This window comes from Ptychodera flava, chromosome 21, assembly GCF_041260155.1.
Source record: "Ptychodera flava strain L36383 chromosome 21, AS_Pfla_20210202, whole genome shotgun sequence".
NCBI classification, from domain to species: domain Eukaryota; kingdom Metazoa; phylum Hemichordata; class Enteropneusta; family Ptychoderidae; genus Ptychodera; species Ptychodera flava.
In genome coordinates this window covers 18983128-18996411 of record NC_091948.1, presented here as the reverse complement: position 1 = coordinate 18996411, position 13284 = coordinate 18983128, and the positions used below count along the sequence as shown (strand labels likewise).

At 38.2% G+C, this 13284-nt stretch overlaps 1 protein-coding gene across 2 annotated transcripts in view; it reads left to right on the top strand.

Moving 5' to 3' along the window:
* LOC139121628 (G-protein coupled receptor 54-like) overlaps nucleotides 1-11380 on the top strand; it is a 59698-nt gene extending 48318 nt beyond the window's left edge. Inside the window, exons 2-3 of one of the 2 annotated variants that reach the window (XM_070686679.1) lie at nucleotides 5754-5889; nucleotides 7850-11380. In XM_070686679.1, the coding sequence (XP_070542780.1) occupies nucleotides 5754-5889; nucleotides 7850-8460 (747 nt within the window). In that variant the 3' untranslated portion in view covers nucleotides 8461-11380. The remainder of the gene's footprint in view (nucleotides 1-5753; nucleotides 5890-7849) is intronic. The other variant, XM_070686680.1, reaches the window with a different exon arrangement.
* Nucleotides 11381-13284: the final 1904 nt, after the last annotated feature.

Genomic DNA, 13284 nt, shown 5'->3' with positions numbered 1-13284 from the left:
CTTTCGTGTCCAGAGGTAAAACCGGTATAAGGATACACGGCACGATTTCATTCACGCGAATTTCGTCGAAAAAATACAAGCTTAATTGATTTTTAGTGAAATATACTAAGTAAAAATCTATCAATAAAAGCGCTCTCTAACCCGTTCACAGTTTAATGGAATTTGTAATGCACAAGGTTTGCCCGACTGTTTTCCTTGTTAAGTGCAGCTTTTGATCCTTCGACCCGTGTCCTGAAAGCAGACTCTCAATCAAATAACCAATCGCTTTGCGTTAAGTTTTTCATCACGACAGACGCGCAAAGCCCTTCTAAAATCCGCATAGCATTTCACGGGTCACTTTGTGAAATCTACGCAAGAATAACAGCTCACGTTGGGAAACTGTTTTATGTGCATATAGAATTGTTGCAACGTGTTAGTAGTATCGTTTCCTGTGTCTATTAGAAACAGACACGAGGAGGTGATGTCACCGTTTCCAACTTGGATCCATAAAACCGAGACCTTTACGCCCTCCCACCTGATCTCAAGCAAGTGGTTTTTAAAGTGAAATCTTTTCGTCACTGTTTCTTCGTTTTTTCAGCCTGAGAAGTACCATGTCCTCAGAAAAGGCAGTCACGTGATGTCATCGTCTTCACGGCATGACAAAGTAAAGTGTTGAATCCCTAAAAAGAAATTTCACAGCCTCGAACCCACTCAAGTCTCTCGTTATGTCGTCTACGAAACGGCGGCTTTCTTTTTTGCCACGAGATTGTAAACTGCACCTGCGTCAGATTTGTGACCGTCGGTGAGGACGGTTCGATGTTTCCGCCGTGCACCACGGCTCAGAAAAAATACAGACTTTTCGAATATTATCAATGGGCATGAAAAAAACAACACTTTCAAATGCTTCTTTAACGAGTAGATCACCATTTTCTTGTTTGTAATGAATGTAGTATTTATTTCTTCGTCTGCAAAATTTAAATATTCTGTGATTAAAAATGCGCTGCGCATACAGACGTACTTCTGCGGAAGTTTACGTGTTCGAACCAATCATAATTGGCGATATAAGTATATCCATACGTTAGGTGACGTTCATGTTTTCTGCACATTGTACAGTAAACCTCATTTCTAAGAAAGATTTTTCTATAGATGAACATAATAAAATGTTACCTGGCCACAATTATACCTTTACCACAATGGAATGTTTCGGATTTGTCTCCATCTGTCATTTCAACACGTCTTTCCCAATTTGAAATACGTCATACAAAAAAGCGATTCATTTTCTCTCCTGACATGTGCCGACTCGTGCTAGCAATATTGATGTCGCATCTATTTGTCATATTCAAAGGGGACACGTTGCGTACTTACTGATCTGTCTCGGTCGCACGGTGAAACATGCAAGTGACATGATTTACATATCCATATGTTTCTTGGTATTCCTTTCATATTCAGGTTTCTAGTAAGTAACCTATTAGTCCTGACTATTATGCCTTGCAACCATATGCTTCAATGCTTCCTTACCGCTTGGCATTCAAAATAAACTGCGTTATCAATTATATTCTACTATACTACTGTATATGTAACCTTGTCCCGATACGGCCGTTTTCGAAATCATAAGTATAGTACGTATGGGCGACAAGCGGTAAAGGTACTTAGCGAGAGAAAATATTTTGTTATTTTACCATTTCTGAAGTTCACTTGCCCACAAAATGTCTGCCGTAAACGATGTAAACCGAAAGAGTTTGGTTGATGATTGACTATTACTGGAAAATGAGAGAAAGCAAATTGAATCAGCGGATGAATATAATTTAGGAAATCTATGTAATTGGATTCTAGCCTCCGTTTTTTTTTACTTTTCTGTTGCTTTATTTGCCTGCATCTGAACTTAGACCACGTGATTAGTTTCAATATTTAAAAACGCCGAGGGAAAATTTCTCTTACGCTACTATGTTGGAAAACAGATGACGATAACTTGCCTCCGTCAAGGACAGTTATTCTTGAAGCCATCCCTTTAGCCTAAAATATTTTGTTTTTAGGAAAATCAATATAATCTCGGCAGTTGATTAGGCCCAATGGGTGTTCGACGACTGTTGAGAACATTTTCTTGCCAATGCTCGGTAAATAGCCAGGCTAGGGGAGCCGAAGAATTAAGGACAGGTTACGTTGCGAGATTGAAGGCTCGTTTTGACCACCTAGCTTCAAGTTAATAATACAGAACCTGGAATTGGAATATACAGTATCTCCACGGTGAAAAATTATGAGCCCGTAAATACACAACGAGGAGCGACGTGCGTTTTTTTCCTGTTGACAAAGGCCTTTTGCCGCCACGTTAATAACTGCAGTGACGTCCGGAAAGTGCCACTACAAAAGGTGCGGCGAGGAAGGTTCTTATCAAAATTGCAGGCCAAGTACATGCTAATTGGCATCAAAGTTCAAAGATTTGAGCTCCCTTTTTTCTCCGTCAAGTCATGGTTAGTACAATTTTAGTGGGAACGTCAGAATGAAGCTTACCACTCGAGGGATGTGCTTAACCAAAGGCCAGCTTCAAATTATTTTTCCCATAGCTACTCAGTCGACCTCCGTATAGTGATGGGCTTGTTAATTTAAAATAAATTATCCGGCCCTTGGTGTGAATGCTTTAATCATCGTAAAATGTGTAGACATGACAGGCAATTTGGATTGTTGGCGAAGCTTGACAATGCTGCTCGTAATGTTGGTACATAAATACCTGAAATTTCAAAAGATTCTTTTAAATCAGAAATGACATAGTTAAGAGTCACGTGACTCGAAAAAATGTGCCCCTTTGTGACATGAGTTTTTACAACTCTATTAGTTGTACATTTTATGTATTTTGCGGTATGTTTATTCTGTTTGTAAAACAAATTTCCTCCTTCTTTCCCCAAAATTGTCTAAATGCCATATTTTCTCGTGCCAATAGAGCATGCATACATTCTGCAATATCGAATGTACTGCTTACGACCAAATTCTAGTCCAGATTAGATTTCACTTGTCAAAAACCATCAAAATAACATGATTGCAGATTATGCGCAATGAATTGTGTTGGCTCCGTCAACAGTTTGCTTTTCAACACACTTTAGAGAGCAAAATAAAGGAATATGTTTTATGGAACGAAAATATTAAAATGTTGTCAAAGGTGCAGCTGCTGTTCCTTTAATCGGCACTCTCCCCTCAATTTCATCCGATATTTCACAAAACACTGATCGCCTGTATGTCAGAACTTTTTCGTCGGCCATATACAAAATTACTCGTTCGGTGTTTTCGCAGTATACGAAATACTCTATCGTGGAAATTTTAAACTTCTGAAATATTGTCGTATATACATGGTTGTTGTATTTAAAGTCAAACTCACATATGTTAGAGACAGAGTTTTGCCATATTGCTGTTTTGAAGCAAGAATACTTCAGTCAAGACCTGCTCATCCAAAACTCTAAAGTGTAAGGATAGGACAATCATCATTGCTTTACGAACTGTTGAAGAATACCGACACTTGATCCACGACGAAAGGTAAAACAGGTATTGAGGTACGGAACTGGGAAGTACTAGCGACTTAAATTAGCCCACGCCTATCGTGTATGACTCCAACAGTACATCAAGCTTTTGGTCAGAGCAGCTCATATTCTGAAACCAAGGCTAATTGATGCTTTTTTGGGTCATCTATCGAAGAGATAAACCGTTCAACGGAATAACGTCACTGACAGCACACACACATTGCAAACATGTTTTCGCCAATTGCTAACAGCAAAAGTACTTGAGGGCGCACACACCATCGGTTTTTTTTCGAAGCGTTGAACACTGCTGTGAGTATAAGTATTCCACGGCAAAATGAATATCTCTCCGTCATGTAGGCTGGTTCAAGTGTAAACGTTGTCGGATGAACGATACATATGAAAATAAGAAGCGCGAAAAACGTTAAATGTCTTGCGCTGACGATGAGGGCGTACAGCTGCATAGCCTGCATCCACGCTTAGCTGGGAAGTCATTCAAGTACAGTACAGTACAGTACAGTACAGTAGCGATTGAGATACCACGAAAAACTGGATGATCCTATTAATAGAACAGATTCACATATTTTAGAATTCATGAAGAGAATTTGTTTATGAAACCACATGCTTTTCAAAACGATAACTTCCTTTACTTATCTGTGGTGAAACTTACAGTCGTTCAAAATGTCAACTGAAAGAATTCAATTTTTCCGGGAAATTGGTTTCAGGATCTAGGAATGATCTCAAACCTAGTTTTGTTTGGTTATTTGAACAGTTAAAGCTAGATACCAAATTTACGCGCCTTAAACTTTCTCAGCACTTTTCATGTATTATTAATGGAGAAATCCACTTTCAAGAAAGTTCCTGACGAGAGAAAATTGACAGTCAGCGTAATCTTGACTCTTTCTTCCAGGAATTACACTACCTAATACAAAGAAATTATTCTTGTAATTCGTGTCGTTTATCACGGGGTAGCAAGTACTCCTGAGTTTATCACATGTTGTATCCATCTCTCCATTGAAAATATGTTTAATTTCTGAAATCACTCAAAATGGGCATTTCTGTCGCTGTTAGAATAAGTCGATTGATGAATTTTGAAAAAAATAGTTTAGATACCAGATTAAAGTCATAATTCGCTATTGTCCAAAGCACTATACGAAACCATTGTTAATTACACTGTTTTAAAGAAAATGCTGTTATTTGAACTTTGGTGCATCAACTTGAAGTTATTTCTATATTTATAACTTTTGAGACTGTTGTTGTTTGTTTCATTTATTCACCACGCGTTCGTGAAATCACATCCCTTAATGGTTGAAAAGACTGTCTTGCCAAAAATACCCAGGACACACTAAGGTCAGGATTTACGTTTCAAATAATCAAATAGCTTTTTTCCAAAATGAAGTTATTTACCGAGCGAGGGCGCTATTATTCGCTACGGAGACGAAGTCGCCTTAATCGTTGTCAACCTCTACAACATGTATGTGCTCAACACATGGCACTTTACTTTTCTTTACTTTATGAAAAGAGTATGAATAGGAATTGGTTAAGTTTGCAAATCCGACTATTGTGCACTAAGTATTGTTAAAGACCGAAACTTTTGCTGAAACTTACATATGTACCTCAACAAAACTTTCAGCCATTCTCTTGACAAATCAACAATAAAAATCAGGGGGCAAATTTTGGTACGAAAGAAAAATGACCTAACATTTACTCTTTACACTTAATATTCAAATAGCCTCTAATCACGTGTTAACTGTATGAGGAAAAATCTGTTTTCTGATTTTCAAAAATTAAAGACAATGAAATCGCTAGTTACTCCAAGAGCTTTAAAATGATTCCCCAAAAGAGGTAGATCAGAAAGGAATGGTAACAATTTGAGAGGTCGAACATCTGTCCCCGGCGGGGCGCATTCTACCTTAAAGAAGCGGCAATGCTCAATCGCATTGGTTCTTCAAGTTGTTTTTATTGCACCGACTATTTACATGGTTAAAATCCTTGGTTAACGTTTGAAAGTTTTGTTGTTGAGAGTTAAAGTTAATAAACAACCTGCCCATTTAAGAAGAGATCCGATCGGAAATCGTTCAGCGAAAATACATAAGACATACAACCATGTCCTACTTCAAGAAAACGTAACATTTGCACATACCGGGGTGTACCCATTGCATGCATTGTACTATCACCGAGACCATAAATGCAAGAGAAAACTGTCATCTATAGAGGGCGTAATATATCATCATTGCTCAACTTGACCTGTGGACTTCATTTTCTTTGCAGGTGTCGGTACAAGCGACGTGCGCAACGCTGACAGCAATGACTGTGGATAGATACTATGTCGTGAGTCAACCGCTAAGGTCCAGGCACGAACGAACACCAAAAGTGGCTGTGATTATTAGCGTCCTTATCTGGATAGGTATGTATACTGCATAGTGTGTAAAAGAGAGAGAGAGAGAGAGAGAGAGAGAGAGAGAGAGAGAGAGAGAGAGAGAGAGAGAGAGAGAGAGAGAGAGAGAGAGAGAGAGAGAGAGAGAGAGAGAGAGAGAGAGAATCATCGGTTTGTTTCTCATCCTGGATCTCTCACAACGATGACACGGCAACGCGGTTACTTGGTTACAAGACTTTGTTAATGCGAAATTTAATCTGATAAGCAGATATGACGGTGCGAATGATCAAAATAGGGGAACTTCAAAACTTAAGAATTCTTCTATCTGTGATTCTTCTGATAACGACACTTGCTGTCACGCCATGAACTATTTTTCAATGTTAATTGTTTCAAGCGCACGGGGAAAAAGACTTACGATTCAAGTCTCCATCAATTAGCGCAAGGAGTAGGAAAAAATTCTCTTTTAGCCTTAATGTTCACAGTAGGCCAACCCATTTACCTTTGTTTGTTAGCTATACCTTGATAGATTTTTCCCACCAACGGTGGATCCATATACCAATGCGGAGGACACTATTAATAGAAAGAACATTAAAGGTATACAGTCACCTGTAATCTAAATATGCCCATATATGGTCAAGGGGGCGTTCCTTGGTATTCAAAATGCCCGTGTAAGTGCGCTGTTTTTAAAATCTTAAAATCTGTGATTGGTTAGATTTTCTCTTTCCATGGTAAATGTGGCAAAATTGGAACAGGTGCATACCTTTAAGAGAAAAAAAACTATTAAGAGAAAAAAACAAACTAAAGAAATGATAACTATCTCAGAACTATGCCACCAGAGAATTATTGAATTTCAATGACTCTGAGGCTTTGTACACAAATTAAGGGGTAGGGCTCAAGGGAATTGAGGGCTGTCTTGAAAAGCTGTTGAGAGTTACCCTTATCATTTCTTTCCGTACTTACACAAACTTGATGATAAAAGAGGACTTTTGCATCTTTGTCAGTAACTAGCATGTATCTTAGTTTAATTTGTTTGAAAGCCAATTGTATATAGAGAAACTAAAATTGAGGTCAACTTGTAAAGGAATGACAGATGCTTCAGTCTTAGAAACGCCCAGTTCTTCGAAGGCTGAATTTTAAAGTGTCATAAAGCCATGTGAGTTGTATGAAATCCAAGGATATGATGCATTGTCATGAAACATATAAATGGAGAACACAACATTTTTCATCGTATTTCTTGTCCACTAACTGAACCCTACAACATCCACATTCATGAAGAATTCGACAATATTTTTTTTACACTTGGTATTCATCAACCTGCAGTCAGGCGTGTAAAATCAAATCACCAACAATGTCACCGTGTATGTCACGTGTGGTGTAGGCATTGTTGAAAAGCTAACTTACGGCTGCTTCAGTTACTTAAAAATAAATTTTATTTTGATGCACGGACAACTATGCAATCTAGCGTAAGTTGTAGTCTGGATATGGTTTTGACGCACTTGAATGCAGAGAAAGGTGTTGACAATCTTTTGGAGCTTTGGATAATTATAATGTTTCCTGTTTTAGGTCAGACGGTTTGAATGCTTGTCTCATCAAATCTGAGAAATGACACAATTACACAAGCTGGTTCATTGTTAAGCAGATAAGCAATCACATATTATCGTGTGTCATGCATGTTCTAGACCCAAAAATTAAGATTTTAATCATAATTCCTCCGTCTCCCACCCACTATTTGTGAACGCAGCTGAGTCCGAAAGCAGACACTAAGGTACACGTACTGTGGGTGAACTATAACGGAATTAAGAAGGCAAGACCCTCAAATCACCGTGTACCTCTGCTAAAGGAAGGATCATTTTGTCTATCTATGCAATCATTACTGTATAAAGATTTTTAAAACAAAGGTGATTCGCCAATCGTGAATTAATTTGCTGAAAAATGGACCAGTCTCAGTGTTGGAAAATCGCACTACTGATATGTGTGTTTCGTTTTTCAGGTTCGTTTTTACTGCATGTACCGATTGCCACTTACTTCAAACAGATGGATGTAGAATGTAATGGTGAGGAAACCGTGATGTGCTTCGAGGATTTTCCAAACCTATCGGTGTCCAAGGTGTACCAGGCATATTCCCTGATCGTCATGTACCTGCTACCTCTGTCAGTCATCGGTGTCTGCTACGGATTCATATTGAAGCAGATCTGGAAGGTTGAGGCCCTCGGCAAGAGTGACGGTGGACTGTATGACGTCAAGCAGTCCATGAACCGAAGGCGGAAGGTGACCCGTATGGTGCTCATCGTGGTGTTGCTGTTCGCCATTTCGTGGGGTCCTCTACAGATTATGAACTCTTGGCTCCGGTTTGACCCGAATTTCCCCATCGCTTTACAATACTTCCGCGAGTTTTGCCTCTGCCTGGCCTACTCCAACTCTTGCGTCAACCCGTTCGTCTACGCGTTCACCGGAAACACCTTCAGAAAGTACTTCAAGAGGCTCTTCCGAATATCCGACGAAAGCAGCCGAATTGCCCGGTTTCACACCATGCACACGACCACGATAATGCGCCAGAACTCCAAGAAGAATAACGAGAAAACCCAAGAAACGTCGATATGAGAGAAATAAGTAGCTGGATGAATGGCAAAGAACCGTTACAATTTTTCGAACGGAATGGTATTGGGACAATGATCACAAGAACACTTTGACAGATACTCCGAAATAAAGAATAAAAGTGACGACACACCATTTTATCGAACTTGCACGCTACCGCAGCGCATACTCGATATGGCAAATTTGCTTTTTAGACCTTCTACCTACCACACCATACTATGTACATAAGTATCGTCTGCACCTGGTACCGAAGTGTTAAAAAATTTAACATTGATATTTTCAAAGTATAACTATTTATAACGTCCATTAAGGAGGGAATCCTCCCTTAGAAATGTGCACTTACGATGACTTAACATTGTTGTATTTGCTTACTGTGAATATTTGTCATGTCTATGCAACGTTGAGCAGACCTACGCAGAGCTTTTCAATAGTGAGACGACTTTGTCGTCCCTCAGTCATCTTCTTAGTTGACGAAAATTAGTGAAATAGTCCTCGTCAAACTCAAAGTATTTATGAACTTCAAACTGTTTTCATTGTAATCGAAAACAAATCTCTCTTTACAGACACCGTGACTTTTTTCAGATTGTTCCATCCTACTCAAGGTTTCTGTGAAATCGACAGATTTTTTTTTGGAACAGGTATCTAGTATCTCGTATTGTAGATAAGGAATGCGAAAATTGCCGACGGATTTGGTACCCTTGGGTTTTTGCCTGAAATTTGCCTTTCAGCAAGAACCGGAGGTTGTTGTTTGTTGTTAGTCTCAACTTAAAGGTAGAACGCGCCTTGGGATCAGATATTTGAACTCGCAAACTTTTACAATTCTTTTTTGTTCATCTACCATTTATGAGGGCTAATTTTGAAGCTTGTGTAGTCAATAAACTTTTTACCGGCTTATTTTGAGGGAAAATCGAAAGGTTTGCTGTTCCCTGTAGATTAAGATGGCGGCCATTTTGAATTTCAAGGGCTGGCAAAATATTGGGTAATTTGTTCCTCTAAAACACATTGACCCCTGATCTTTATGCTTGATTTCGAAATGGAATTGTTGAAAGTTTCCTTTAGAAAAGTTTGAGCAAACGTTTAATTTTTCAATTTCGAGGCGCACACTACCTTAACAAATTTCGATCATTTACGCCATATCAAAATTTTGAGCTTGGGTGTTTTTTTCTGTGGTGATGATTCATTATTTGGAAATATTTTTTTAATCTTTCAAAGGTTTATAAAATTTTGAGTTTTGTTTTAAGGTGACGAAACTACGGAAATATATATAGGGCCCGTCAGTCGTACCAGTCGATCTAAAACTCTGGCGCGTTTCATGGGACACACAGACACGTCGACATGGTAGACGACACGATTGTAGCGGATATCAGACACAAGGATATGATTTCACGACGACCGAGGTAGACGTGTTTTTTCACGATGATAGGGACGCACAGACACATCCAAAGGCGTACATGCTGGAATTATGGTAGAGACACACAGACGTATTCAGTGACCTATATTCCGACAGCGAGACACCGCGATATAGATCCTAATTCATGCATATGATAATCAAAAGGTGAAATGGTATCTTTAAGAGGCAACTTATAATTTCAGTAGTGTCAATCGCATGCTGTAAACATTACAGCTTTATGATATCCTCCCGTCCGAATAAAATTTACCTGTATGGTATAGTTGGGTTTTCTCCTAAAGGGTGGATGAATTCACATTCCAGTGTGATGCGAATAAGAACCTACGTGCACTAAGCGTCATTATGAAGGTAGCAATATATACATAGACAATATTGTTTGTATAAAGATGCATTTCCGTTTTCAGTAAGTTGATTACACGAGCACATCCTAGGAAACCTCATTATGTGTAAACATTGTGTTTACTATCTGTTTTTATGTCGTTACATTTGCGGTGAGAGTTGCTGACACAAAGTTCAATTTTGACTTTTCATATAGAATATTATCGCCAGAATTTGATCTCTTATCTGATCACAATATGTATGCGATGTATGTTCAGTTAATAATATTACCTTTTGAGGCAGACTTATCTGTGTACATCATGAGGTTCAATAATAAGAAAAACTTATTTTCAATCATAAGAGCTTAGTCTCTATCATCACCGTCCGCTATCGGGAATCTATGTTTTTCCTTCTTTTTTGATTTCAAAGTTTTTGAGCCTTGGGACGTTTTATGTGAAATGTTAAAGATTGTAAAATTTTAACATGGGTGGATTACACGATTTCTTTCCCTCAGTATTGTATAACAGATTATTTTGGATGTTTTCTGATGAGAATATGAACTCTGAGACTCTTCTTTCAAACTGATAAATGGGATGATCGAACAAGGACTGCTCGTTTCAGAATCTTTAACGTCGAAGGAAAGAAATACAAGTTAACGCAGTGTACAGATAACTGTTGGATTGACAACAGACATTTAGAGAAATCGTTCAACGAAAAATTTAATCGTAACCGGCAGAGATGCTGATTTTTCACTTCATCATATCACAGTCACTGCACGATGACTGGTGTCAACATAAGTCCTCGGCATTTAGTGTAGAATGCACCTCGGAGACAGATATTTGGACTTTCAAAGTTTTCCAATTCTTTTCTGATCTACCACTTGTGGGGGCTCATTTTAAAGCTCTTGATGTAAGAAAACTTTTTACCTTCTTAGTTTTCCAAAAATATAAAATTTAATTTTCCCCCATAGAATTAACATAGGGATGGCGGCCATTTTGAATTTCAAATACCGAGAAATCTAAGGTAATTTGTCTCTCTAGTTCCAAAATTTGCACGGTGACCCCCTCATTTTTATATTTGATTTGGTAAAAGGATGGTCGAAAGTTTCATTGAGGAAAGTTTGAGCAAAAGTTTAGTCTTTCGAGGCGCAAACTACTATAATCTTATCTTAAGAACAAAATTTTCCAGCCTGGGAAATTCGAAAATTCAGAGGAAAATAGAAACAATAAAGGAAATCTATTTTGTATTTTTAATCTCATCGTTGAAAACCCACAAAAAATCCCTTATGAATTTGTTTTGTTGAATATGATTTGAATTCACAGTAATTCTTTTGAAGAGTCAGCATATTGGGTGTTCGGTGAAATTATTTCACTCCAGTGCCAAACTTATTCAATACACGCATCCATTTTTCCGTGCTAACGGTAATAGATTGTAGGCTGGAACCGATCAGTGGCAATGATTTCTTGGTTTTACCAATCTTTGGTTCATAATAGTACTCTTTCTATAAAGGTTTTCCAAAATTTATCCGCTCGACTTGTACATATTTTAATCACATGTAGAAAATACTCAATGAATTCCAAGACAGTTAAACAGTGATTTATCAGAGATGCTCTCGTATTTTTCAGCGTCTTCATATAGCCTTTGACGAGTGTTCGTCGTCGCAATTACAAAAAGCTGAGCATTTTCGATGATTTTCCCAAAATGCAAATAATTCAAAGCAATTTGAGAGTTGTTTTGTTGGTATTTATCATCCATGACTTTGGACCTTTCGTCCGTGTTATAGTTCTTTCCCCAGTCTTGCTTCAAAAGTGTAAACTCCATGTGTGTGATGGTCGGTAGGCAGTCTAATCCTAATAGCCTATTTTCATAACCCGACACGTAAGCAAACACACTGGTATTCAAAATTCACTATTTTATGATGAAAGCATGTGATTTGCATAAAAGTTAGCGAAAGTGATAATGCTGAACACAGTAAGGCGGGTCTTGGTTCTCGACTTTTGAACCATGTTTGTGGATTCGTATAGACTTACGAAAATACCAAATTGTAAGGTCTTGTTGGATCGTGTCATGAAAATGACAAAATAAACCATTTTCACAAATTCTGCAAAACAATCTACATCCTGGGATTTCGTTTGGTCTGAGTCTCTCATTGATTACATAACAACAAAACGTACTGAACGTCTCTTGTATCTACTCTCTATTTAGAAATTTTTACTGCAAAAGAAAAAACTCCACAAAACAACACTTCGTTTTTATCTCGGCACTGACACGCAGCAAAAGTACGTAGGGTAGAACTGGGTCATGAAAGTGGCCAACTATTTTGAGACCCAAGGGAAATATCTACTCCTGGGAACTACTTGAAAGCTACCGACCATAACCTTTGTTTGAACACTTTCGAGGAAAAACTGGCCAGCCAAAAGTTCAAAATAAAGCCATTAGACTTTCATGGAATTCTCCTTCAAACCCTAGTGTAACAAACAAATACATAAATAATAAACAAATAACGAAAGATTTTTGCCTTTCACTGGTTTTCAGGGCATTTCTTAGATGAATTCTGTAGAAAACACAAACACTGATTTGGCTCGTGGCCGTCGAAACTATTTCGGTGGTCTTGAGACATTGAAAGTGTTAGATAATAAACACCCATTACTCGTGTGAATAAATACACATTAGCTTATTACTTTTGAAAAATGCGGCATCTGCGGTTGACTGCATAGTCACTTGACGTTTCATCCAACCTGTGTGTATGTTACTGTATGCGCCATGTGCAATATTATTAAACGTCTCAATGACACACGTCTTGATTTTTTGTCGTCTGTTCAGTTCATTCAGTCGAATAAGGATAGTTTTATTGTGTTTCTCAGTGATTCAAAAAGATGAAATCATCCATCCATCCATCCATACACACACAGACAGAGTCGTGTACAACGGTTTACCATGGTATCGGTATGTGTTTACGGTGGGTGTGCTAAGTTGCAAAATATTGAAGAAGGTAAACACAGAATATATTTTACCCATCTTGGACAAATATAACACTACGAATAAAGTCGCTATCCTTACTTTAGGGGGGGGGGGGCAAGGACTGCACGGTAAATCTGCTCACT